Here is a 27,250-nt window from a genome sequence, read left to right as displayed (position 1 = left end):
GAATTCAAGGCCAGCTGAAACTACATAGCAAGAACCCTGTCTTTTTAAAAAAAAAAAGCTCCCGAGTAAAATGGGAGAATGGGAGGGAGGTCCCACACATGTCCCTAGGCTCACGCAAGTGCAATTGGTTTCTCATTCATCAAGCAAGAACTCCAGGCTGTCAAGGCATGAGGAAGGGGTGGTAAACTGGGAAATTAGAGGTCAGTGTTTTTTGTTTGGTTTGTTTTTTGAGACTTTAAGAGTTTTGCTATATAATTCAGGGTAACTTTGAGCTCAATATGTAGCCCAGGCTGGCCTCAAATTTGCAGTGATCCTCCTGCCTCAGTTTCCCAAGAGCTGGGAATATAGGCAAGTACCACCATACCTATTTTTGTTTGTTTGGTTTTTGAGACAGCCTGCTGTTTACAGTAATTCAGGCTGGCCTGGAACTCCACATGTTCCTCCTCTTCCTGCCTCAGTCACCCAAGTGTTGGGATTACAACCATGTGCCACCATGCCCAATAGTGCTCAGTTTTTGATCCTGCAATCTGATAGATGATTAGGGTTCCATGTATAATGAGGCCCAGACTACCACGACTGACTGGCTGACTTGACTTTTCTATTTCTGTGCTCTCCCGCTCCAGACCTCTGCTCTCCCCAGCCCCTTTCTACTTTCTAGGTCCCCATCCCTTTTTATTTTGAGACCATATCCTACTAAGTTGCACAAGCTGGGCTCGAACTTGAGCTTTCCTGGAATGCCCCACCACACAGAGCTTAGGAGAATCATCCTAACAATCTAACCACTTACACGCTGCCTGCTAATCCCTCTGTAGAGAATGTCCTAGGTGATGGGGCCGGGCACCACAATGGCATGGGTAAGGACAAGAAAAGCAGTTGCCTTCATGAGAGCTCAGAGTTCATACACCAAAATTAATTTAATCAAAAAGGGTCCCCACCCCCTGGCTAGCACTGGGGCCATTGGGCAGGAGGTGAGCTTAGGGCTGTTGCCCAACCCACTTCTGTCTATATTTATAGCTGACTCCATCTCTGGCGCTGTCACTGGAGCTGTGCACCAGATTCTCAGAGCAAGCTTCTCATTGTGAACTGCACATGTGCAGGATCTAGGGGGCCTGCTCCTTGGGAAAGTCTAATCCTGAAGCCAGAAAAATTCTCTTCCATGAAACCGGTCCCTGGTGCCATAAAAGTTGGGGACCACTGGATTAAAAGATTAAAGATGGGGCTGGAGGTTTACCTCAGCTGCATAAGCACCTGCCTTGCAAGCAGGCAGTCGTGAGTTAGATCCCTGGTACCGATAAAAAAGGAAAAAGACAAAAAAAAAAAAAAAAGATTAAAGTTAAAAGTAACAGGTGCACATCTTAGGCATCAAAGGTCAGAACAGCTAGTCAGTTTTATGGAATATTGGTAAAGATGAGAAATTCTGAGCCTAGGAGAATCTTGGCACCATGAATGGGCAAGGCAGAATTTTGAGAGGTATCTAAGCAGTATATCAATTATCTGATGCTAACAAAAATTACCCTTTCCTGAATTGGGTGGTGCACACCTACAATCACAGCAATCTGGGAGGTTGAGGCAGGAAGACTGCAAGTTCAAGCCCAGCCTGAGGAACTTAGCAAAACTCTGCCTTAAAAGACTGAGGATGTTGCTTAGTGCAAAGACTCTGGGTTCAGTTGCCAGCACCTCAGATGGCTTAAAATATATCTTTCTGAGCTGGGCGTGGTGGCTCACGCCTGTAATCCCAGCACTCAGAAGGCTGAGGCAGGAGAATCACTGCAAGTTCAAGATCAGCCTGGGCTACAAAGTGAGCTCAAGGCCAGCCTCAACTGCATAGCGAGACCCTATCTCAAAAAGACCAAAAAAATAAGTCTTTCTAGCTGGGCAAAATGGCTTATTTTCTTGTTGCTGGGACAAAATACTTGACACCCACAAGTTAAACGAAGAGGTGTTTATTTAGGAGAGATTTATTTTTGCCTCACAGCTTGTAGAGGTTCAGTACATAGTCAGCTGGCTCCCTCCAAGGGAGGGTGGTATGGCAGAAGCAAGCAGCACTCAAACCAGGAGAGATTTTATATATATACACACAGGCCATGCCCACACCAAACACCTCCTCCCACCACACTTCGGCTCCCAACATCACACCCAGCTGTAAACCTATCAAATGAACTAATCCAGTATCACACCCACAATCCAGTCCCCTCCCAAAAGCCACACCTATGAGCATATGAGGGTTTGGGATCCAGGTAGATATAAGCCCTGACAGTGGTAAATCCTATGCTTGCTGCTCATTTTTTATTCAATCAGTACTTGTGCCTTGACTGAAAAGTCTAAAATAAATATAAACCATGCTGTTAGTAGAAAATTTTCTCAATATTGGACTTTTAGCCGATTTGGGGGTGATTTGTCTTTTTGCTTTTTTCTATGGTAATTGCTAATAATAATGAAACCTGAAGCCAGGCGTGGTGATACATCCTTGTAATCCCAGTACTTGGGAAGCTGAGGCAGGAGTATCACTGCAAGTTCAAGGCCAGCCTGGACTAGAGTGAGATCCTGTCTCAAAAGACAAAACAATAATAATAATGAAAGCTGGTATGTAGTATTTATACAACACAGTCAAGCACTATTCTTCATGTATTGTGAAAGTGTTACATGGGTGATAGGGTATGGGTCTAGGTTTCTAGTTCTCATGCATGAAGATAAGGAAAAAGTGAAGTTTTAATCAAGTAAAGATACACTCAGAGTGGGTTGGGGATATAGCTCAGTAGCACATTAACTGCCTAGCAAGTGCAAGATCCTGAGTTCAATTCCTGGTACAAAGGTGGCGGAGGAAGAATACTAAGATAAACTCAAGGGTGTGGAGAAGGTGGGCTTAGACCGGAAAAAATTACACAAGCAATTACACAAGTGCTTGAGAGCATGGGATCCCCTCATTGGGTCTTCTGGGGCATGACTGACAAGGTACAGAGTCCTATCAGCCGTGTCTCCCTCAAAGATCTTTTCCCATGATTCACTCTGCTATAATTAGATGTATGAGACGCTGTTCATATGCATAAGAGCCTTCAATGAGCTCTAGGGAAGGAAGGTTAGTGTAGGTCATGCAAGAGAATCTGGCATGCTGTGTTTTATCTCTGCCTCTGGATGGGCCTTAGGTCAATGGTTGGAGGTTGGCCTTCAGGCATTGCCCGGTCTGGTAAATGGCATGGAGTGGTCCATCTGCCCCAGTTGTGCTGTCTATAATAATAAGCCTATAATCCCAGCACTCGGTGAAGCTGATGCAGGAGGACCCCAAATTGAATCAATTTGGTGACCTACTGAGACCTATTTCAAAATTAAAAAATGAAAAGGACTAAAAAAAAAAAAAAGACTAGAGGTTGTAACTCATTGCAAAGGTCCTGGGGCTTGATCCCTAGTGCAGCCAACACCAGCAAACACCACCAACAACAAAGAAGCATTCAGTAGCCAGCCATAGAGTACTTAACCTATTATGCCAAAGCCCTGGGTTTCCTCACCTGTTTAAAAGAGGGTACAGGGTGGTGATACACGCCTGTAATCCCAGCACTCAGAAGGCTGAGGCAGGAGAATCACTGCGAGTTGAGGCAAACCTGGGCTACATAAGTCAATTTAAGACCATTTTGCACTACACTGGGAGACCCTGACTCAAAACAAAACAAAAAACCACATCTTAGACAGTCATGTTGTCCCATACCTGTGATCACAGCACTTGGGAGGCCGAGACAAAAGGATTGGCAGGAGTTTGAAGCCATTCTGGGCTACATAGTGAGTTCAAGGGCAACCTGGGCTACATAGCAAGATCCTGTCTTAAAAAAAGGGAAAACTATACTGAAAACAATTTTTAAGTACATTGAAATTCCACCGGGGATATAGCTCAGTGACACAAGTGCCTGCCTGGCAAGCACAAGGTCGTGAGTTTGATTCCCAGTACCAAAAAGAAAAAAATATTAACATTTGTACATTGAGGTTCCGTCTTCCCCTACTCAGAATGGCTATCACCTTTACTGCTGGTAGGAATGTAAATTGGTACAGCCACTATGGAAATCAGTGTGGGAGTCTCAATAAACTAAAAACAGAACCACCACCTGATCTAGCCGCACCACTTCTGGTATATGCCTGAAGTATTGAAGTTGGTATACTGCGAGTACCTGCAGGCCCATGTTCAGTGGATACAATTCACAGTAGCAAAAACACACATCACTGATGTGTCAGTAGATGAATGAGTAGGGAAACTGACACATAATATCTACACAGTAGAATATTATTCAGCCACAGGGAAGAGAAAACTTCTGCCCTTGGCAAGGAAATGGGTGGGTCTGGAGAACACTAGAGTGGAGAAAAGTCGCTGAGAAAGACAATATCAGGTTACCCACTGTGGACGCTAGACCAGATGACAAGAATGTAGAAAGGGAGGCTTTTACTAGGCCAACAAAGGCAAAAGAGGAAGGGAACAGAGGTCTAAGGGTGGGCGCTGGGGGGACGCACAAGGGTGAAGTGTACACATTTGAACCCCCAGATGTGAACCTAGGTGGGGGCTTGAGAGTGAAAATGATCAGATGTGTTATGGGCACATACAAATCTGCCAGATTGAAACCCTTTAGCCCATATAAACAACAAAAAACATTTGTGACTCTTGAAGATAGAAATTATCAATCTGATGATTGTTTCCTCAAGATAGAATTTCTGGGGCTGGAGATATAGCTCAGCGGCATAAGTGCCTGCCTTGCAAGCAGGCAGTCGTGAGTTCTATCCCTGGTACCGATAAAAAGGAAAAAGATAAAAAAAAAAAAAAAAAAAAAAAAAGAATTTCTATTCTGATGTGCTGGTACCTTTGAGCTGTGTATAGTGGCACACGCCTATAACCCCCAGCACTTGGGAGGTGGAGGTGGATGATCATTAAATTTGAGGCAGCAGGGCTAGGGATTTAGCTCAGCAGCATAAGCACCTGCCTTGCAAGCAGGCGGTCATGAGTTCGATCTCTGGTACCAATTTAAAAAAAAAAAAAGTTTGGGGCTGGAGATTTAGCTCAGCAGCATAAGTGCCTGCCTTGCAAGCAGGCAGTCACGAGTTCAATCCCCGGTACTGATAAAAAGGAAAAAGACAAAAACAAAACAAAACAAAAAAAAGTTTGAGGCAGCCTGAGCTACACAGTGAGACATAATGATCTTGCCTCAAAACAGAAGACAAAAACAGCAAAGCAGCAGCATATATTTGTATAACTATCCCTAGAAGTAGGCAGTTTTAGTAGTCAACATTTGGTATTTGCTATTTGCAGTAATATACATATATATATATGACAACTGCAAAATAAGAGAGGATAAGGAAACCTATGTGTTGGTAAAATACCTCTGTTTCACTTGAAGTGCTAAAAATACTTTTGAGTAGACTATAAAAAGTCTGTATGGTCTGTATTTTTTAAACCCTGGCATAAGAATCAGAAAGACATAAGGCTGAATCCTGTCCACCACATTTCTTCCTCTGCCCCTCTCTCTTTTGAGACAATATCCGTGGCTGTTGCCCAGGCAAGATTCTAACCACGATCTTCCCACTTCACCCTCATGAGGAGCTAGGCTTGTAGGCCTGGCCCACCATGAGAAACATGACTGCCAGCTTTTGTAAATAAAATTGTATAGGAATGCAGTTACAGCCCACTCACTGACGTATTGTACATGATTGATTTTGTACCCTACACCATAGTTAAGCATTGCAACTGACATTGGACCTACAAAGCAAAACATACCACCTGACTCTAAGATAAGGTGGCCAGATCCTGCCTAGGGCACTCACAAAAAAGGAAAAAATTCTATACAAAAAAATTTAGTGAGAAAATCAGTGGCTAAATTAAAGTGAAATACTTGATAAAATTCAAATAAACCTAGACATGTCTGGAAAGTGGAGAAATTAAATACACAGGGAACAAACAAAACAAACAATAACATGATAGAAATAAACCCAGAACACATGAATAGCTCTATTATAATGGTAACAGAAACACCAAAACCACACCCAGGATTTGGAGGCAGATTTATTTAATTTCAGATGGACACTGACACAGAATCAATTGTTCCTCAAAATGTCAGGCCTCAAAGGCTCAGGGAGGGAGATTTTTATGGGGTCTGCAAGAGGGAAATACAAAGACAGAGTACTTGGTTGTCCTTTTTTTTTTTTTTGGTGCCATGACTCAGCTGTTTTTGATTGGTTCTTACAATATGATCATAGTAACTGGCTGTGTATCATAGTCACCAGCTGTTCTAAGAAACAAAAGGAATAGGAACTGTAACTGAAACTGTTAATGTGGGCAACTAACAAACTGAAGTATACTGGCTGGGGGGTGCATTTTCTGCTACACTATTAAATGTAAATGGCCTAAAATAAGGGCACGGTATATAGCATTACAGAGCCTGCCTGGCAAGTGCAAGGTCCTAAGTTTGATTCCTGATGCAAAAAAAAAAAAAAAAAAAAAAACAGACAATATCAATCTGAATTTAAAAAAAAAAAAGATCAAGTAAAAATATCTTCAAAAAAACACAAACAGGCTTAAAGTAAAAGAATAGAAGCTGAATGTGGTGGTACATGCCTATAATCCCAGCACTCAAAAGGCTGAGGTAGGAGGATTGCTACTAGTTTGAGGCCAGTCTTGGCTATATCCTGAGTTCAAAGATGGCCTGAACTACCTAGGGAGACCCTCTCTTAAGAAGTCAATAATTGGGGGCTGGGGATTTAGCTCAGCAGCATAAGCACCTGCCTTGCAAGCAGGCAGTGGGGAGTTTGATCCCAGTACTGATAAAAACAAAAAAGACAAAAAAAAAAAAAAAAAAAGTAAGTGAGCCAGGTGTGGTGGCTCATGCCTGTAATCCCAGCACTCAGGAGGCTGAGGCAGGAGGATCGTTTCGATTTCGAGACCAGCCTGGGCTACAAAGTGAGCTCAAGGCCAGCCTCAACTGCATAGCGAGACCCTGTCTCAAAAAGACAAAAAAAAAAAAAAAAAAAATTGACCAAAAAAAAAGTCAGTAAATATTTTTGGTTTTTTTGGTACCAGGAATGAAACTCACAACCTTGCATTTCTAGGCAGGTGCTGTGCCACTGAGCTATATCCCTGGCCCAGGTCAATAAATAGGAAAAAAGGTTATACTTTTCAGACACTCATTGAAATAAAACCGCAATACCTGTATCAAAACAAGTAAATTTTATTATTTTTTTGAGACAGGGTTTCTCTATGTAGTTCAGGCCATGCTTGAACTCACTATGTAGCCCAGGCTGGCAGTGATATTCCTGCTTCAGCCTTCTGAGGGCAAAGAAAATTACCAGAGATAAAAAGGGTCATTAGGGGCTGGGGATTTAGCTCAGCGGCATAAACACCTGCCTTGCAAGCAGGTGGTCGTGAGTTCGATCTCCGGTACTGATAAAAAGAAAAAAATAAAAGGGTCATTATGGGGGGGGGGGCACATTTCCTAATGCTGTTTCAGGCTTCCAAGAAGACAATTTCAAATGTCTGTATTTAAGTACAGAATCTCAAGGCATATGAAGCAAAAAACTGATGGAAAACAAGATCCACAATTATAGTTGAAAACATTAGCCAGGGATATAGCTCAGTAACATAAGTGCCTGCCTGACAAGTGCAAGGTTGTAAGTTTGATCCCCAGTACCAAAAAAAAGAGTAGTTGCTGGGCATGGTGGCACACATCTGTAATCTCAGCACTTAGGAGGCTGAAGCAGGAGGATCACTACAAATTTGAGACCCATATGGGCTACAAAGTGAGCTCAGGATCAGCTTGAATGCATTGTGAGACCCTGCCTCACAAAGTAAAAAAAAAAAAAAAAAAAAAAAAAAAAGAAAGAAAGAAAGAAAGAAAAAAAATCAGAATCAGAACTCCTCTCCCAGTAATCAGCAAATAATACATTAGCAAGTATATAAAGCTGTCACTGACAAGCTCTAATTGACATTTATAAAACACCCCCATGCAACAGAATATACCTTTTTACCAACTACATAGAACATTTAGCAAGATCAACTATGTCCTGAGTCATAAAAGAAGTCAACAACAACAACAAAAAGCTAACAGAACTAAAATTATAGATTATGTATGTTTTATGACCATAACAAAATGGTTTGTTTGCTTTGTTTTTTTGGTACCAGGAATCAAACTTAGGACCTTGCACTTGTCAGGCAGGTGCTTGTGACACTGAGCTAATCCTTGGCCCATGACCATAATAGAATTGAGCTAAAAATTTGTAACCGAAGTCCTTAAACAACAGGGAAATGCCTAAACATTGAAATCTAAATTATACAGTTCTAAAAAGCCATGATTCAAAGAGGTTGTTTCAGGAGAAATTAGAAAACAGTAGTGTGAATTTAACAGAAATGAAAATGCAGGACATTGCAGTGTGTAGAATGCAGCTAAAGCAGGGTTGAGGGGGAAATTCATAGGCTCAAATCCTTACATTAGGTTGTCAATCTATGTTTCCATTTTGAGAAGTTAAGGAAAAGAAGAAGCCCAAAGAAAGAAACAAGAAAAACAAAAGCAAAAGTTAATGAATTGAGAACAGAAAAGCTATTTATTTAGGAATTTTTTTGGAGACAGGGTCTTGCTATGTACTTTAGGCTGACCTTAAAATTCACTGTGTAACCAAGACTGGCCTGAAACTTGCAATGATCCTCCCAAGTGCTGGGATTACACACCTGCACCATCATGTTCTTTAAAAACAATGTTAAAGAATCAGTGAACCCCAAAGTTGGTTTTTCTTCTGTGCTGGGGATTAAACCTGGGGCCTTATTTATATCTCTAGCCCAAAAGTTTTTTTATTGTTATTGTTTTGTTTTTGTACCAGGAACCAAAAGTTGATTATTTTAAATGATCCATAAAACTGATAAACCTCCAACTATAGTAACAAAAAGACAGAGGGGAAGGGAGGACAGGAAACATAAGCTGCCTGCAGTAGGAACAGAAGAGGGGCTATTACTATAGACTCCAAAGATTAATCAGAGAATTTACATAAACAGCTCAACATTAAGGTCAACAACTAGGACAAAATGGACCAGTTCTTTGTTTTTGAATATTTGTGTCCTCTCCAAAATTTATGTTTCAACTTAATTCCAAATGCAAGTTGGGGCTGGGGATATAGCTCAGTGGCATGGCATCTGCCTGGCAGGTGCAAGGTTGTGAGTTTGATTCTTGGTACCAAAAAAATCAAATGCAAGAGCCGGGCCTGGTGGCTCACACCTGTAATCCCAGGGAGGCTGAGGTGGGAGGACCATTGGGAGTTCGAGACCAGCCTGGGCTATAAAGTGAGCTCAAGTCCAGCCTGAACTACATAGAGAGACTCCATCTCAAAAAAGACAAAAAAAAAATCAAATGCAAGCTGGGCATGATGGCACAAGCCTATAATCCCAGCACTGAGGAGGCTGAGGCAAAAGGATCACTGTGAGTTCAAGGCCAGCCTGAACTGTACAGTGAGACCCTGTCTCAAAAGAAAAAAAAAAAAAAGCAAAAATTTCCTACACATGCAAATGCAGCAGTCCTGCGAGGTGGGGCCTGATGGATTAATACTGTAGAATGGATTTCGAGAGTAGGTTCTAGTTCTTCTGAAGTAAGGAACGATGTCCCTCTCTTCCAGATGGTGCCCAACATTTGACTTCCCCAGCCTCAAGAGCAGAGCTATGAGATCAGGTTCTCCTCCTTCCCCTACTCCTCCCATCGCCCACCTCTTCTTCTTTGACCTGGAGGTTGAATCCAGAACCTTCTCATTAAGCTACATCTCCACCCTTTTTTAACTTTTTTTTTTTTTTGAGCAAAGTCTTACTAAGTCCCTAAATTGCCCAGGCAGGCCTTAAACTTGTGATCCTCCCAGCTCAACCTCCCAGAGTGCTGGGTTTACCAGTGTTTGCGACTCTACCTGGCTAGCATTTTCTTATAAAGTCATACACACCATATGTCCCAGAAATTCTGTTTCATTTGTAGAGAAGTTTAAACATAGCTGAGTCTGGTAGGGAGGCTGAGATGGAGGATTGTGAGTTCAAGGCCAGCCCTTGCCTCAAAAAGAAAAATGTACACTCACATCCATACAAATACCTGTACATGAATTTTCAGAGCAGATCTTATAATTGCCAAGACCTAAAATGACTCAAATGTTTTTATTTATTTACTTATTTGTTCATAGTACTGAGGATTGAACCCAAAGTCTTTGGATTAAGTATCATCATCTCCTGGTCTGTTCATTTGTTTGGTTGGTTTTGGTTTTTTGACACAGGGTCTCACTATGTAACCCAGGCAGGCCTCACTTGCAATGATCTTCCTGCCTTCTGAGTGCTGCGATCACATGTATAGGCTCTTACAAGTTCTTGCTTAGTTGCCCAAGAAGGGCTCAAATTTGCAATTCTCCTACCTCAGCCTCCCAGAGAGCTGGCGTTGCAAGCATGTACCAGCATGCCTGTCCATCCAGTCCCAAATGTTCCGTGGTGGGTGATTAGATAAACCATAAATGCACAGTGGAATACTACTGAGTGTTAAAAAGAGCACAGTATTAGTACCTGCAGCTATATGAGTCTCAAAGGTATTTTTCCAGGTGAAAGAGTCACCTTCAAAATGCTGATTTCATCGTGTATGACATTAGGGAAAAGGAAAAATGGATAGTAGCCAGGGGTAGGGATTGAAGAAGGGGGCAGCACGAGGGCTTCCAGGTGCTGGGACTGTCCTGGTTCTGACTGTGACACTTCCAGACAGATCTACAAGAATGATTCCAGGCTCTTATGTATGTCCCAAGGGGAAAGAAAAACAGCTACATTTATTATAGAGAATAGGAAAACTGCTCAGGGCAGATCTGTGCCCACAGAAACAATGATGGGACATGAACAGAAAAGTGGTCTTGGGAGAGCAGGGAAAGTGAAAATCACCAGGCACAAATCAGACTGTCACACAGCTCCTTGGGTCTTGGGTAAGGTGGCTGGGAATGACGGACAGCGTGCTGAGTCATTCTGAGTGGGGTCCCTTGCCAAGGCTGACTCAGTTACCTGGAAACATAGGAGGAGGCCTGGCCCTGGGGCATTGCCCAAACTCCAGGAGTCCAAGTGGAGTAGCCTCCCAGCCCTCCTGGTGCTGCCTGTGCTTACTGCACAGATCTATACGCTGTTAAAGCACACGGAATTGTACACACACACACATACCGAACCAAACCAAACCAAACCAGACAGAAAAACCCAGACATACTAGGCAGACGCACGCACTTACAATTCCAGCTACATGGGAGGCTGGCACAGGAAGATTTGGGGCCAGCTGGAGATGTAGCTCTGTAGGAGAGCCCCACCACTGCTGGCTTAGACCCCCAATACTGGAGGAGAAATCCCAAAACTCCAAAATCAAACCAAAGCAACAACAAAACAGCACAGGCATACTAGCCCACAACAGTGGTGCAGTCCTGTAGTTCCGATATAACAGGAAAATATGTAACTTCCAACCTGCTACAGGTCCAGTTCTTGTTCCCCAAAATCAAAGAATGAATTCTAAGAAAAAATGGAGATTAAGAGTAGGAAATTTGGGCTGGGGATTTAGCTCAGCAGCATAAGCACCTTCCTTGCAAGTGTGCGGTCATGAGTTTGATCCCTGGTACCGATAAAAACGAAAAAGACAAAAAAAAGAGTAGGAAATTTTATTGGGCGATGGCACTAGCTCCTGAGAGGTCTGAATAGGTTGCCAATGAGGCCACTTCTCTGAGAAAGTTTTATAGAGTTGAAATCACAAGATGGGTACCACAGGGGCTGGGGATTCAGCTCAGCGGCATAAGCACCTGCCTTGCAAGCAGGCGGTCATGAGTTCGATCCCTGGTACCGAAAAAGACAAAAAAAAAAAAAAAAAGATGGGTACCACATGGGTCAGAAACTATAATCAACCAGTGAGATTACAAGTACAGCCACGTAGTTAATACTGGGCATATGAATGATATTATTAACTTTGGTGATCCTCTAGTCTTGGTCTTGGTGGGAGAGGAAGCCACACCCACTGCTAAGGAGATAATGGTTTACTTACATATGAAATCTCAAAGGCTGGTACCAGTAATCTCAAGCATTCTGTCCCTTTATCACTAAGGAAAGTATGTAAATCTGGCCATTGTGATTTTAATCTGCAAATGAACCTCCAGCCGCAGGGGTTCTTTTTTGTTTGTTCGTTTTGGTACTGGGGATAGAACTCATGACTTTGTGCTTGCCAGGCAGGCACTTACACCACTGAGCTAAATCTCCAGCCACATTTTTGATGTCCTCTCATTTTCTGCACTGACTCCCTCAAGGGCCCACCCCTGTATGACTGCCTATAAAATTTTTTACCAAATTTAGCTATCTATAACAATCCCAGCTCATTGGGAGGCTGAGGCAGAAAGATAGCTTGACCCTAGGAATTTGAAATCATCTGGGCAATGTGGCAAGATCAAATCTCAAAACAAAAAACAACACATTTTAAATTACTGACATACAAACAATCATATTTTTAAACACTGAGCTATTCCTTGGGTGAATTTTAATATAAATGTTAATTGAGCTAGGCCTGGTAGTGTATGCCTGTAATCCTAGCACTCAGGAGGCTGAGGCAGGAGGGTTGACTGAATTTGAAACCAGCCTGGGTTACACAGTGAGTTGATGGACAATTTGAACTACATAGCAAGACTCAAAATAAATAAATAAATACGGCCAGAGATATAGCTCGGTGACACAGTGCCAAGGAACTTGCTATTCATAGGACTCCCAGGGCAAATGGTTCACCAGTGTGTTAGTAGCATTCCTGTCAGTGTAGATTTGGGTCTGGGGCTGGCTGTTCTGCTGGGAGTTGCCGCCCTTCACTGGCTTACAGTAGTAAGAATGGGAGCTGGGCTTTGAGTCTGTGATCACTGCTAAGATGCCCTGAGTCCCCCTGCAACCTGGCTGTTTGGCTTTCATGGGATGAAAGCGGATGATCCATAGGGTCCCTTCCAACTCTGACACTGTCATACACCAGGGTGGCTTAAATTAAGGTCTGTCTATCCTGGGAATCAACTTGTCCTTCCTAGCTCCACGCTCTGTGAATTGCTAAGTTTGTGTGTGTGTGTGTGAATTGGTAAATTGATAATTCTCTTCCTCCCCAGGCAACCACACCTGTTCTTCACCTCTCTCATCTGAAAGCCTCAGTGGTACAAAAGTGCAACCTGTAATGGCTCCTTTCCTGTACCCCAGTCCAACAGGGAGGGCCTGAATGAAGAACTCCACCACTCTGTGGCTCCTTCCAGCCCTGGGGGACACTTCTGGGGCTGGAAGGCAGGGCAGGAAGGTAGATGGCATTAAGTGGCTTGGTGTCTGTGGCTGGGAGACCAGACCCTAGGTTCCTAAGTGGGTCGGCCTCTGGCCTTCTGGGTGAGCTCCATGTGTGTGACTTGGAGACTGGGTATAGGAAGGGGTATCCCTTTTTTTTCTTTTTGGTACCAGGGATCAAACTCGCGCTTGCCAGGCAGACACTTATGCCACTGAGCTGAATCCCCGGCCCCACAAAGGGTATCTGTAAAGCCTGGGACAGTTACAACAGGAGAGGAGAAACTCCTAGTTGCAAGGAGGGCAGGGGCCTTGTCCATCTGAGGGAAAAACACAGTGACCCACAGCTGGGAGAGCGGAGGACAAGGGCTCAGGCCCAGACTGGGAGGATGAGTTCCAGGTCATCTGAGGGTGGACTTAAGAAGCAGGGACCCCCCCCCCCCAAAGGCCTCCAAAGGCCAAGGAAGGGGTGGATGAACTGGGAGAAATCCGAAGGTCAGAGTGCAGTCTATGTACCACATAACTCTTTCTCTGCACTCGTTTTTTTGGTACTGGAACTCAAACTCAGGACCTTGTGTTTGCAGGTAGGCTTTTGTGGCACTGAGCTATATTCCTGGCCCTAACTCTTTTTTGAGAGTGAGTTACTTTTTTTTTTTGGTACTGAGGACTGAATTTATGACCTTGTGCTTGCCCAGGCAGGCACATATGGCGCTGAGCTAAATCTCTGGCCCCAAAGTTTTATTCAATTATATTTTTCTAGTGGCACCAGGGATCAAATCCGTGACCTCGCACTTGCCAGGCAGGCACTTATGTCACTGAGCTAAATTCCCAGCTCCTAACTCTTTTTAAGAGAATGAAAATTTCAAAACACAATAATGAGAGGGTAACCGTGGTTGTTACATTGTGTATTGGTATCTGTAGTTGCTCAAAGTACAGGATGTCTCCATTTAATTGTCCAAACAATATTAGCACAAATCTTTTTTTTTCCCAGCCCTAAACCTTTCTTTTCAGTGAACTCAGAGAAATTAGTAGTATAACTATCTTAATTATCATATGTGTATGTAGATACATTTCAGCTTTTCACAGTAGAAAAACACAATGTTTACACATGCCAGTCTGATTTATTGTATGATCTCTAGTTGTGTCCATTTTCCTATAAAAGGTTCAAGCTTATCCTTTTTATGACTGAGTAGTACTCCATTGTATAAAAATACATTTTTTAATCCATTTTTTGGTTGATGGGGAAGATGCAGCTATTACAAATTGCACTAATTCATAATTTTCAAAATTATCAAGTATGAATCCATGTCTCCACTGGTTTCTGCATCTAGAAAAGGTACATTTTGTAAAGCAGGGAACTGAGGCTGAAAGAGACAAAGGCATCTTTCCCACAGCTGGGTCTCCTGTATGGCAGAGCCAGGTCTTGCTCTTCCCTAACTTCCCTTCTCTTTATTATCCTGCTTGGCCCCATAGCAAGTTACTTCCTCTTCTGACCTGTAATTTTCTGGGGTGGGGAAAAGAACTCAAGTTAGTCTGCGTGTATCCTCTGGACATTAACTGAGCCAGAGGCTGAGGGGAAGCCATTGTCATGGCAGGTTGGGTCCTGATGGAGAGCTGACCATGGGAAGATGGCAGCATTTTTCCGGAGCAAGTGTCTCTTTCTGGCCTCCTCTCCCTGCTCTGCTCCCACAGTGGCAGTCTCAGGAGGTCCTGGTTGGTTCCTCAGCCCTTACTCTACTGTTTGCAATGCCTGACCTCCCACAACACATATCCCTGGGAGTACCAGTCACAAGGCCCAGGCTGTGGGGTACCCCATGCCTACTGCCAGGGAGCAGGGGTTTTCCATTCCACAGCTCAGTGGTAGAGCACAGGATTATCATGTGCAAGGCCTCAAGTCTGATCCCTCACAGCACTGTGCCTGAAAATCACAGCCCAGGATGCTGCCTGTCCCGTTTTACAGGTGTAGACACTGCCTTGAAATCCACATGACTGTATCCTGATTTGTAGCTAGCGAGGGACCTACACAACTGAAACACAGGGAGAATGAGCTGTTCTGGACCACACAGTTCAGCCAGTGGCACAGCTGGGCAGAGGACGGAGCTGTGGGAATCCTTCTGCAACTTTAGGCTCTTCACAACTCCTGGTGGCGCCTCTCCAGGAACAAATAGAGCCACTCCCGTTCCTAGAGGTAATGTGTGCTCATCTGGGAAGAGCAGTTACCATCCAAGCTGGGCAGAGTGGCACATTCCTGTAACCCCACCAGATGAGAGGGCAAGGCCAACCTGAACTACACAAGACCTTGTCTCAAAGACAAAACAACCCATGATTCTTCTGCATCAGTCTCCTGAGTGCTGGGATTACAGGTGTTACCACACCCAATCCCCTACCCTCTTCAATCTATTTGTCCTCCAGAAACATAGGGAAAAATACTTCCATTCCTGAGAGCCCCAGAGTTTATCAGTGTCTTTTGGGCCTTACCAGCCAAAAGCTTTCACAAAGAGGAAAGCTGGACGGGGATGAAGCTTGGCAGTGGGGTGCACGCCCAGCATGCGTGAGCCGCCAGCAAACCCCCCCCCCACATACACACACACACACACAGGAAACTCTCTTGAGACTTTCACAAGTACTTGCTATCATAAACCAAGCTCCCGAGAGGCACAGGGTGACCCATTTGGCTGGAAAGCAACAGTGAACATCTTGAGAAATGTGAGCTTCTCCTGTGCCTGCAGGCCTGCTCAGGTTCCAGGTTAGTTTTCTTTGCTGGTCTCCTTCCCTGGGTTCAAATTCTCAGCAACTGGTGTGGAGGGTATAAGGAATGCTGTGGACTCCAGCTCCCCCACCCAAGGCCTGGGCAGGTTACCATGTGTCTCCTCCCTCAGTCCCCAAAGGACCTCTGCCTAGTGGGTAGGGACAGCCATTCCCTAGGCACCTGGCAAGCTGTGCTCCACATGCTCTGCAGTGAGGACACAGCTGTATGGGCCTCGGGGTGGCAGGACAGCTGTCTCTGTGTCTTTCCTGGTCAGGTTCAGCTCTGCTGACGGCCCTACCACAGGCCTGGGCCACACAGTGGGTAGCTGGGCAGGCAGTTAAGGTGATGGAGATGACCCAACAGGGAGAGGATAAAGAGTCCAGCCAGAGTGCTGGGTGTGGTTGCACATGCCTGTAATCTAGTACTTGGGAGGTTGAGGCAGAAGGATCACTGTGAGTTCAAGCCCAGCCTAGGCTATACAGTGACTTTAAGGACAACCTAAATTACATGAGATTCTGCCGTGGCAGGGGGTGGGGTGCTCAGCCAGAGGCCTACTCAGTCTTTTCCCATTCTCCTTTATTCCATAAACACCTAGTTAAAGTTGCACAAATCAAAAAATAAAGGCAGAGGAAGACATGGGGGAGAGTTCTGTGATTGATGTGTGGGAGCAGAGGATGGAAGGGTTGGGACCAGTCTGCTCCCACCCCGCCCCACAGGGCTGCAGCGCCTTTGGTGGGGGCTGAGGAAGAGATGGTGAAGAGCCGGGGCAGCTGAGGGAAAGGGGAGATCCCTGCACCCCGAGGACCCGTCAGTGCATGGCAGGGCTCAATGGGGTGATGAGGAGGTTTGGAGATAGAGCAGCAAAGTGAAAACTCAAGTTAATGGACACAGGACAGGTGGAGGCATGGTGGGAAGGGGCCTGAAGACAGACAGTGGGCTGGGGCAATGAAAGGTTCTCCCTGAGACCCCCAGGGAGAGGTGGGGGCCAGCTTGCTTGTTAATTTAATATTAAATTGGGGTGGGAGCTGGAAAGTTATTTCAAGGATGATTTCTCAGCCTGTACCTAGAGGAGGAAGAAAGATGAGTGCATGTCAAAGGGAAGAAAAAATATAAATGCCAGGGGAGGGGCTTCATCTTTCACTCTAGGAGGGCATCTTCTGGTTTCTGTGCCAGCTGAAGGTGCAGGATCACAGCACCACTCCCGACTCCCACCCGGGGTTGTCACTTGACTCTTTTGCCCTCACATACTTACAAGAGAGCCTGAGGCACAGGGCCTTCACCAGTCATAGCGGCGGGACTGTCGGGAGGGGGAGTCCTCAGGTCCCTGGATGGCCAGGCGGGGAGGACCCTCTGCCCTCCGTCCCCCACCTGAAGAAGCCTCATGCCGCCGGAATTCCAGAGGGCGCTGCTGCCGGAACCGGGAGGTCTCCCTCCGCCACTCATCATCAAAGGCCGCAGCCTCACCTAAGGAGGACACAGGGCATGCAGCACTTCCATGCAGCCTGACCCACACCTTCTGCCACCCAAAGCCACGGTGGAGGCAGAGGGGGCGGGGGAGGGGCAGCAGCAGCTGCACTCTGCTATCTGGGCTTCACCCTGGTCCCTGGCACTAGTGGGGCGAGGGCATGACTACTGAACACAGAAAACTGCAATTACGCCAGTTGTGGGTATTTGTTAAATACCCACATTTGCTGAACTGAGAAAAGATAGAAGGAAACAAGAAAAACAATGGATCCGCATGGGCACTGGTAGGATATGATGAACAAACTTCAGCAGCACCTGCCTCAGACCTTAAGCAGACAAGGAGGCTTGGGTCTGGGGTTCGCCTGTAACTGCGTGTGGGGCTGGAGGGGGGCAGCTGAGATCCAGGTCATAGGACCGGGCTACAGGGCAGAGGCCTCACTCTCATCCAAGTTGATGTAGTCCTGCCGCTCCTCCTGGTCCCCCGTGCGGTGGTTTCGAGAGCGCTGGAGGATATGAGCCCTGTCTCGGATGTGGTGGCCAATGGACATCTGCTCCAGTCCACTGTCCGAGTCCCGGACAGTCCTCCGAGTTTCCCGGATCTGCGACAAGGCAGAATCCAGCACACTAGACAGCTGCTTCTAAAGCTCCGGCTACACTGCCCCAGCACCCACAGCATGTTCTACAGAGTGCAGCTTGCTTCTGCCCACTCACCCCGCCAGGTGCTGAGCGCATCTCTGAGGTCTCTTGGTAGACCTTGGGGGCGCCATCGCCCGTGTTGGAGTAGGAGATCACAGTGGAGGACGAGAAGGTCTGGCAGTTCCCCCCAGCTGTCATGTGCTCCTGAGGACAGGGAAGGGTTGGGCAAAGTGGGGAGCAGTCCCCCTGAGCAGGTCTTGCCTTCAGCTGTTTATTTTTAATTTTTTGATGGTACTGGAGATTAAGCCCAATACCACTAATTATCACTCAGCTCTATCTCCAGCTTTTTAATTTTTTACTTTTGAAACAGGGTCTAAGTTGCCCAGTCTGAACTTGAACTCACAATCTTCTGCCTCAATGGTTAATGGGCACATACCACTGCACCCCGTCAGCTGCCTGGTCCTGCTTGTGTCTTTCCCACCAAATGTGAGAATGAAGGAAACACTGCCACTCTCCAAATCCTCTGAGTCCAGTACTAACCCAAAACCTTAGACACAAAACTGACTTTCAGATTTCCTAAGAATGCAGCTGTCTCTTTACACTCAGGCCTCAGGGCAAACACAGGATCCAGGCTTCCATCCAGTTTCTTCATCGACTCCTTCCCAGCCACACTCCCTGTGCCCCTCCTGCCTCAGAGGACAGAAGCTGCCAGCCAGTACTGAAGAGGAGAAAGGGTCCAGGAAGAAGATGGGCCAAGTCTCACCATGTTCCCGAGCATGTCATTCATCATCCCGAACATGTCCATGAAGCCACCAGACTGGAGGAAAAACAAAGATGTGGAAGACAGAAAAGCAGTCAGTGCTACTGACTGCTCGCAAGCCACCTGGCTAAGGGCCCCTCCTCTTCCTGCCCATCCCAGCAACTGCTCTTGCCTTCTTATTAAAGAGTGCTTCTTGGGCACTGCTGGCGGCCTCCTCCTTCTCTGTGGCTGTTCTCATCCAGCCTTCCTTCCTTGCCTGACTGCCCTCTCTCCTTCAATCTTTAGGGAGTAAGCCTAAGTTAATGGATACTAACCTCATTTTCCAGCTCTTCCCCTGCACCTCTCTCCTCCCTAAGAGAATTTTGCTACAATTACATCTTTTGGGTACAAGGGGAGCAGGACTCCCAGCACCTGACTGGCTAAGAGCTTTGGGAACAGTAGCCAAAGAGACCATCTGGGGGCTACCAAGAGGCCACTCCAAGGTATACATTTGAAAACAACATCTCAAGGGGCTGGGGATTTAGCTCAGCGGCATAAGCACCTGCGTTGCAAGCAGGCAGTCGTGAGTTCGATCCCCGGTACCGATAAAAAGACCAAAAAAAAAAAAAAAAAAAAAAAAAAAAAGAAAAGAAAACAACATCTCAGATTATACAATATATCTAAAGTAAAAGGACCCCTGGGGATGTAGCTCAGCTTCACAGCCTGCCTGGCAAACTCCAGGTCCTTGAGTTTGATTCCTGGTACACACACACACTATAAAGGAAGGAAAGAAGAAGGAAGCAAGACACATAAGGACTCACCATTCCTAGCATCCCAAATGGGGAGACAGCCCCTGCCTGCAGGAATACGCAAAGCAGAAATAAGAGATTAATTGGAGCTCACGTGTTTTCCTTACAATCCCTTACAATCCTGAATCAGGCCCACTGCCTCCTTTCTTCTTTCTTTTTTGTCTGCCTTTCAAATGGAGACACAAAACTCTTTTCCTACCCCACCTCCACTCCTTCAAAACCATTTCACTTGCTAAATTGCTTGCAGTGCAAGAAAAAAATCATGTGTTGCCAACCACCCGGCGACCTTTCCCTGGGTTTTAGAGACATTTTTCCACGATACCTGCATTCTGCGGCTGGCAGGCCTGGTCCCCGGCATGTTGCCATCTGTGATGCTGAGGAAGGGGCTATAACCAAAGCCACCAGAGAGCATGCGGCTCATGTGCTGACGATGAATGGCAAACGGGTCCCTGCAGAGTGAGCAGACAGCATGAGTGGTGAAGGGATCTCTCCCCATCCCTGAAACAGCAGCCACGGGCCACACAGTGTCACACATGCGACTTCCTTTAAAGTTTAAACTGTGGTGCAGAATCTGGCCAGTCCCTGCCATGGGAACCCACATGCCTGAACTGAAGTGGAGTGGGATGTGAGGGGGAGGGAATGCTCACATCAGGAACATGGGATCCTCGGGCTCCACGTCCCTCATGAAGCGGAACATCCTGATCTCAGCTCCAGGGGGGGAAGGGGGGTCAACACTGGAAAGAGAGATGTGGCGGCTCAGTTACTCAGGGAGTGACAGGCTTCTGCACACCCACTCACTTGGTGCAGGGACTCTCAGACCACTGCCCCTTCAAAATACTCCAACTGACACCCGAACTCCAGGTAGTACCTTCTCCAGGGGTCCCACACAAGCCCTGAAGAGTGAAGAACACTACGAACCCATCTCAATTAGGACCAGGAAAATCTCCCACCCTCTCGATGTCTGGCTTCCCCCCACTTGGAGCCATACTCCCCCAAGCCCGGGCCTGGAGCGCAGCCTGGCTCTTCCCCGACGCCGCAGTTCCCGAGGTGAACCCGCGGCGCCGACCCATCACGGACCGGCCAGCCGCCCCAGCCACCGCGCCTGTCCCCCGCGGGCGGGCGAGCGAGGCCCGACTTCCCTCCGCACCCGGGCGCCCAGCCCGGCACCCACGGCCGGCCGCCGCCTCACCGTTCCCCGCCTCGGGCTCAGCGGCCCATCCGGCCGGTTCCGAGTCACGGTGCGCTGCAGGGTCAGGGTCGCTGCCCGGAGCGCGGAGACAGGTCGGAGCTCGAGCTCCGGGTCGCCTCCTAGCTCAGCTGCCACCTCCGTACCCCCGCCCTCAGTCGCGGAGCTCCAACCTCTGCCGGCCCGGGAGGAAGTGACGTCACGACGAGCCGCCCCGGGGCGGGACTACGGGACGCGTAGGGCGGGGCCTCGGGGTGCGCCGTGAGGCCTCAGTAATAAATTGTGTCTGGCTGGCCGAAACCTGCAGAACCCGCCGGCAAGGTGGGGGACGGGGTCAGAGTCGTTGAGGGGAGAGGCTGGGCGCTGACAGGGGGCAGAAAGAGCGTACCCCTTCAGGAAGGGGTGGGGAGCCATCCTGCAAGAGAGGCTGGCAGATCCTGGGGACCTTCAAGCTGATTGTCTACCGGGAGAAGGAGCGTATGGCCCTAGCGGGAAGAAAGGCAGCGTTCTAGGGGGCAGGCGCTGGGGTCCGTCTCTGCGGAGGAGGAGCGCTCCCGGCAGGGCGGGTCCTCGGAGTGACGCGCAGGAGGTGGGGACAGCGCTCCAGCCCAAGTCTATTTTCTAGTTGGAAAGTCGGACTGGGATGAATAGGCCAGTTGGGAAACTAGCCACCAGATGGCGTCCCTTGCCCAGGCTGTACCTTCAGCCCCCAGGGATCTGGTGCTGGCCCAGCTAGCTCTAGGGCACCCAGTGACCCATCTGTGAAGCTTGTATTTGGCGAAGGTTCTGGTTCTGAAATCTGTTAGGTTTTGGATTTTCTTTTCCATTTGATGCTGGTGATGGAACGCAGGGCCTTGTGTATCTAGCCCCCAGAATCTCTTAGTTTTGTGCTTAATCTCCCTTTTTTCTCCCTAACTCTGTCCTCAAGAGCTTTCCGTCCTTCGGTCTCTAGTGAGGTAGATAGGTTCAGGGTCTCAAGTTTGGGAGAAGCAAGGGGTTGGGAAGCTCAGTGAACAAGGATCATTCAGGGGCCGAGCAAAAACTGGGTCCAGGAGGCTTGAGTCCAAGCCCAGGGGTTGATAACTTTGACATACTAAATGTGTGGCATAAAATTTGGCTCCAAGATTTAAGATTTTTTTTTTTTTTGTGTTTTTCATTTTTATCGGTACCAGGGATTGAACTCACGACTGCCTGCTTGAAGGCAGGTGCTTATGCCGCTGAGCTAAATCCCCAGCCCCTCCAAGATTTAAGAAAGAAAGAAAAAAAAGGCTCCACTGACAAGAAAGACCCTCCCCCTGGGGTCAGGAGATTTGAACTATAGAGGGTAGACTTTGAACCTGACTGATCCAGTGTTCTTTACTCTGGCTCTTAGCCAGCCACCTTGGTGCTTTGTGACCCTAAGAGATAGACTTCTTTTATTGTCCACTTCTTGGGAACAAAAAAAAAAAAAGATAGACTTCTTCCTGAGGAGTCCCTGGAGGAGGAGAAGGGTCCCTGTGACTCAGGAGAAGGGGCTGGGTTAGGGTTTCTCAAGTTTCTTTGGACTTGATCTTTATTGAAGTGGAAATACAGGTGGAGACTGGGGGAATTGAGAGAGACATTAAGGTTGACGGGCCAAAAGAATACAAGAAAATTTGTTTTTCATTGATATTACTAGGAAAGAGACTTAGTAAAATCTTTTAAGTTTCTGGACATTCTACTCTGTAACTGCCCTTTTTGCTTGTCCCAAGGGAGAGCAAATTGACAGCCAAACAAGTTATCCCAGTGAGCATTCTGCAACCCAGACCTAACTAAGGAAATCCTTTCCAGAATTTTTTCTGCTCCTCCTTTCTTTCCATAGCAAAATTTTTTTTTTTTTTTTTTTTTTTTTTTTGTCTTTTTGAGACGGTCTCACTGTGCAGTTCAGGCTGGTCTTGAGCTCACTTTGTAGCCCAGGCTCGTCTCGAACTCGAAACTATCCTCCTGCCTCAGCCTCCGGGGTGCTGGGATTACAGGCCTGAGCCACCACACCTGTCAGCAAATTTGTTTTTATTTCTGTTTTTTGTTTGTTTGTTTTGTTTGTTTTCGAGGCAGAATCTCACTATGTAGCTCAGGCTGGCCTCGAACTCATGTGCATCCTCCTACCTCAGCCGTTTGAGTGCTGGGATTACAAGTGTGTACCACCATGCCCAACTTTTATGAGTGAATGAATGAATGAATGAATGAAATGAAGTCTCACTAAATTTCCCAGTCTGGCCTGGAATTTGTGATCCTTCTGCCCCAGCCTGGATTAGAAGTGTGTGTACCACCTCACCCAATTTCATTATTGATTTAAAATCATGAATTATCCTTCCTGGTCATATTTACAAATTATAGTTTAGCTTTTTACAGCCAGGCATGGTGGTACACACCTGCAATCCCTATACTTGGGAGGCTGAGGCAGGAGGATTGCCTCTTTGGAGGCCAGCCTGCACTACATAGTGAGCTGAAGGCCAGCCTGAACTATGTACAAGACCCTGTCTCAACAACAACAACAACAACAAAAATCTTGAACTGGGAATGGAGGAGATGAGCAAGGTGATTCTGGATATCCTTGGAGACACAGCAGACTGGCTAGAATTAGATATGATTCCACAAATGACCAAAGTTGGTGTCTGCCTTCATCCCCTCCCTCTTTTTCCTTTCCCTTTACTTACCTCTTTCCTGCCCACCCTGTCAACCTTCCTCCCTAACCTTCCTTCTGCAGCCCAGTGAATTACATCGAAGAGCACCCCAAGACTGGAGTTCCCATCACAGATGATGAAGAAGTTACAACAAGGTGGGATGACAGGCATCAGCTGGTGAGGCCAAGGAAGATGAGGGTTGTTGGGAAGGGAGAGAACAGAGCTACCATGATTCCTGCATTGTGTGCTCTCTCACCAGGTGTGAAGTCCTTGAACTGGAAGAGCAGAGCTGGAGAAGGGGCCTTCTTTCCATGTGAGGTCATGCATCTGGAGTAGCCCCAGGGTGATTGGATGTTTGAACAAAGTGAGAGTGGAGCCACAACCTTGGGAAAGTGCAACAGTATGCCTGCATTTTAGGTAGAAAATGCAATTTATGCCTCTCAGGAAACTTTTTTTTTCTTTCCGCCTCCAGTGCTGGGGATCAAATCCAGGGCCTTGAGCATGCTGGGCAAGCTCATCAGGAAACATCTTTGATGTTTCCATCCAGGTGTGAAATCAGTGCTGGAGAAACAACATTTGTTGTTGTTGTTGTTTTGTACCAGGGATCGAACTCATGACCTTGCACTTTGCCAGGCAGGTGTTTATGCCACTGGGCTAAATTCCCAACCCTAAAACAACAGTTCTTAAATTGTGATTGAAAACCATAGGTAAGGGCTGGGGATTTAGCTCAGTGGCATAAGTGCTGCCTGGCAAGCTTGAGGTCATGAGTTTGATCCTTAGTCCCTCCCCTCCCCCCAAAAAAAACCCTAAGTAATTCAAGTTTAAAGTCAGTAAACAGCCAGGTGTGGTGCCATACATCTGTGATAGCAGTGCTCAGGAGGCTGAAGCAGGAGGATTCCTGCAAGTTCAAGGCCAACCTGAGCAACACAGCAAGACCCTTTGAGTAGACCCAGAATAGGACTTAGAGAAGAGATACCTAAGGAATATGGAGGATCTAGGAAAGGGAAACAGGAAAGACAAGGAAAGCCTAGGCCGCTGCTTTCCATGAATGAGTGAGTAGAAGATCTGCTCTCTGAGGTAGGAAAGAAGAGATTTCCCTTGGAGCACCCAGGGTGTGATGAACAGAGAACTGAGGTCAGTACTGGCACTAGGTGGAGAAGACCATGCTGAAGACGAACCCTTTGAGTCTGAACTCATCTGGAATGGATGACTCGGCACTGCTGTCACGACCTTTCAGTGCTCTGTTCTGAGCTAAACCTTTAGCTGTCAGTTTGGGTTCTTTTTTTTTTTCTTTGCAGTACTAGGGATTCAACCCAGTGCTTTTGCACTGAACTGTAGCCCCATTCATAGCTCAGCCTGGCCTTGAGTTCAGAGCAATCCTCCACTTTTTAAATTTTTTGACAGGTTCTAGCTAACTTGCCTAAATTTAACGTCTGAAAATGTGAAAACACAGGAAAAATGCTATGCTAAAGTAGCTAGTTGATCATAAATTCAGTAGTCAGAGTTGCTAACTTTCTAATTGCAGGTTGCTGGAATTGGAGGTGGAAAGGGAGCCACTGTACAGGTTGGAAATACAGCTCAGTGCTATAGGTTATGCTTAGCATGTCCAACCCCTGGGTTCAATTCCTAGAACCAAAATAATAATAATAATAATAATAATAATAGTAATAATAATGTGTGGTAGTACAAGACACCAAAAAATAAAACAGCTTGAACTGAGGTCTAAAGTGGTGTTCTCTATTATCTACACAATACTATTTAATGACACTTAGATTGGGGAGGATGTAAATCAATGGTACAGCATTTACCTTACATGGCCAAGGCCCTGGGTTTGATTCCTAGAACCAAAAAAAAAAAAAAAAAAGGTGGTTGCACAATGTAATCTCGGCATGCTGGGAGGCTGAGGCAGGAGCATTTTGAGGTTGAGGTCAGCCTGGGCCACAAAGTGAGCTCAAGGCAAGTCTGAACTACATAGCAAACCTCTGTCTCAAAAAGACAAAAGAATAAGACAAAATGAGACTTTGTCTCAAAACAGAAAACAAATAAAATTTAAACTTATTCTGAGAAAGTTCGTGTTTTAGCAAAACCCTGTCTCAAAATTAAAACATAAAAGAATTAGAGATCTGAGGATGTAGTTCAGTGCAAAGGGTTTGATCCTCAATGTAAAAAACAAAAATGAAAAAAAAAGATTTACTTCCTAACTTTTTTAGTTGCACTAGCCCCACTTTCAAGTGTTCAATGACTGTCTGTAGCTACTCTGGGAAAGAAAAGATAATGAACATTTCCATCATTACGGAACGTTTTGTTGGACAGAACTGGAAAGCAATTAATTTTTGAGGGCAGAGGAGGGGTGGGCAACAGCAAAGTACTCTTGTTATGAAAGAGAAGACTAAGAAAAGCCTCGAGATGACTCTGAAGGAGAGATGCAATGATGAAACTACTTATTTTTGCTGGGAAAAAGTTCAGGGAGAAGCAGGAAAACCACAGAAGTTTTAGTTGTAGGGTCAAGCCATCAAAGTGTCAGTTGTTAATAAGACGATCCTGACTAAAGCAGAGGTGAGCTGAGTATCTTGGCAACATGTCCCAGACGGTTGTATGCTTTCCGAGCTCATATAAAGAAAGAAGGTGATCCTCAGGTTCATAAGCGTGATGATTGGGTGTTCATGCTCTATGTATGACATGTGCCTCCTTTCAACCTTGTTACGACCTCGGCACATTACCCGTCTGACATGAAAAAAAAAAAAAAAGAAAGAAGGTTTAAAAAAAAAAATAAAAAGGAGAGGAAAAAAGAAAAGCAGTTGAGAAGGCTCTGAGACTGATCCTAAAATGGTATCTTGGCTGGGCAGGTAGCACATGCTGTAACTCCTAGTTGCCCTTTGAATTTAGATGTGAATTTGTTAGGTGTTTGATGAGGGACAAGACAAATTGGATTGACTAATAGTATATACAACGGAGATCCCTTAGAGTTGTTGTTAAACTGGTTTCTGTTTTATTTATTTATTTATTTGTCTTTTTCATTTTTTTATCGGTACCGGGGATCGAACTCACGACTAGCAGGCGCTTATGCCACTGAGCTAAATCCCCAGCCCCCTGTTTTATTTTTGATGGTAGTGAGCATTGGACCCAAGGCCTTATGCGGAGCTACATCCCCTGTGCCCTTTTTGAGACAGATTCTCCCTAAATTGCCCAGGTGGGCTTCCAATTTGTGTTCCTCCTGCTTTGACACCACACCCAGCTAGCTGCTTATGCAACACTGGGGGTGGGGAGAGAATGATGATCAAAACTTTAGGCAGTTTCTAAGTCCATCTGCTGTCAACTCTGCATTGACTTGAGTTTTGAAAGAAACTCTTTCTACCCAGGGGGTAGAAAATGAGATCAATGGGATTAGAATGGGGATAAAATAGCAAAGGAAGGTGCAGAGATGGCCCAACTTTCAGGTTTCTGGATGATAACTAGGCCTCTTAGCACTTACCCTATGGGATAGATACACGCTGAAAAAAAAAAAATCAGATGGAAGTAATTAGAATTGATCTCTGCCATACTGAGTAGCAAGGTAAATTTCTGGGATGTGAGACCAGAAATCATAACATAGCACCCACGATGCTACGGGCTCCCTTGTTTGCACCTATCCTCCTTTTCCCACTTTCAGAAAATGTGTCAGACGCACAGGTTTCCCCTTAGAAATTCTCAATGAGGCCGTGGAGTACTAGCACTTCAGGCCTGGGAGCAGTTCTGTGGGAAGGAGCAAGCGC

The 27,250-nt window shown here is 46.1% G+C and overlaps 1 protein-coding gene and 1 non-coding gene across 2 annotated transcripts; one reads left to right on the top strand and one right to left on the bottom strand.

Moving 5' to 3' along the window:
* Positions 1–16,581: 16,581 nt before the first annotated feature.
* On the bottom strand, positions 16,582–21,061 carry Mlf2 (myeloid leukemia factor 2). Its single transcript, XM_003463248.5, has 9 exons — positions 20,860–21,061; positions 20,318–20,404; positions 19,993–20,119; positions 19,683–19,718; positions 18,886–18,939; positions 18,198–18,326; positions 17,926–18,085; positions 17,275–17,486; positions 16,582–17,085 (listed from the first exon to the last, which is right to left on the bottom strand). The coding sequence occupies exons 2-8, from the start codon at positions 20,365–20,367 to the stop codon at positions 17,299–17,301; spliced, it is 744 nt and encodes a 247-aa protein (XP_003463296.1). The 5' UTR covers positions 20,368–20,404; positions 20,860–21,061; the 3' UTR covers positions 16,582–17,085; positions 17,275–17,298.
* Positions 21,062–26,126: 5,065 nt separating this feature from the next.
* Positions 26,127–26,228, top strand: LOC111755058 (small nucleolar RNA U13). Its single transcript, XR_002789647.1, has one exon. It is a non-coding gene; the product is annotated as a small nucleolar RNA U13 (small nucleolar RNA).
* Positions 26,229–27,250: the final 1,022 nt, after the last annotated feature.

The sequence above is a fragment of the Cavia porcellus genome, unplaced genomic scaffold (assembly GCF_034190915.1).
Source record: "Cavia porcellus strain 051 isolate PalLab524CR breed Dunkin Hartley unplaced genomic scaffold, mCavPor4.1 scaffold_27, whole genome shotgun sequence".
In the NCBI taxonomy this organism is placed as follows: Eukaryota; Metazoa; Chordata; class Mammalia; order Rodentia; family Caviidae; genus Cavia; species Cavia porcellus.
The sequence above is the reverse complement of the archived record's forward strand: the minus strand, read 5'-3'. Positions and strand labels throughout refer to the sequence as shown.

Excerpts from the sequence above, each read along its gene's own strand:
- Mlf2 (XM_003463248.5), bottom strand. The coding sequence starts at position 20,367 with ATGTTCCGCTTCATGAGGGACGTGGAGCCCGAGGATCCCATGTTCCTG. Across the intron at positions 18,086-18,197 it reads TGCGCTCAGCACCTGGCGGG|ATCCGGGAAACTCGGAGGAC; the intron begins GTGAGTGGGCAG and ends GCCTTGTCGCAG. Across the intron at positions 17,487-17,925 it reads CTACATCAACTTGGATGAGA|GTGAGGCTGCGGCCTTTGAT; the intron begins GTGAGGCCTCTG and ends TGTCCTCCTTAG.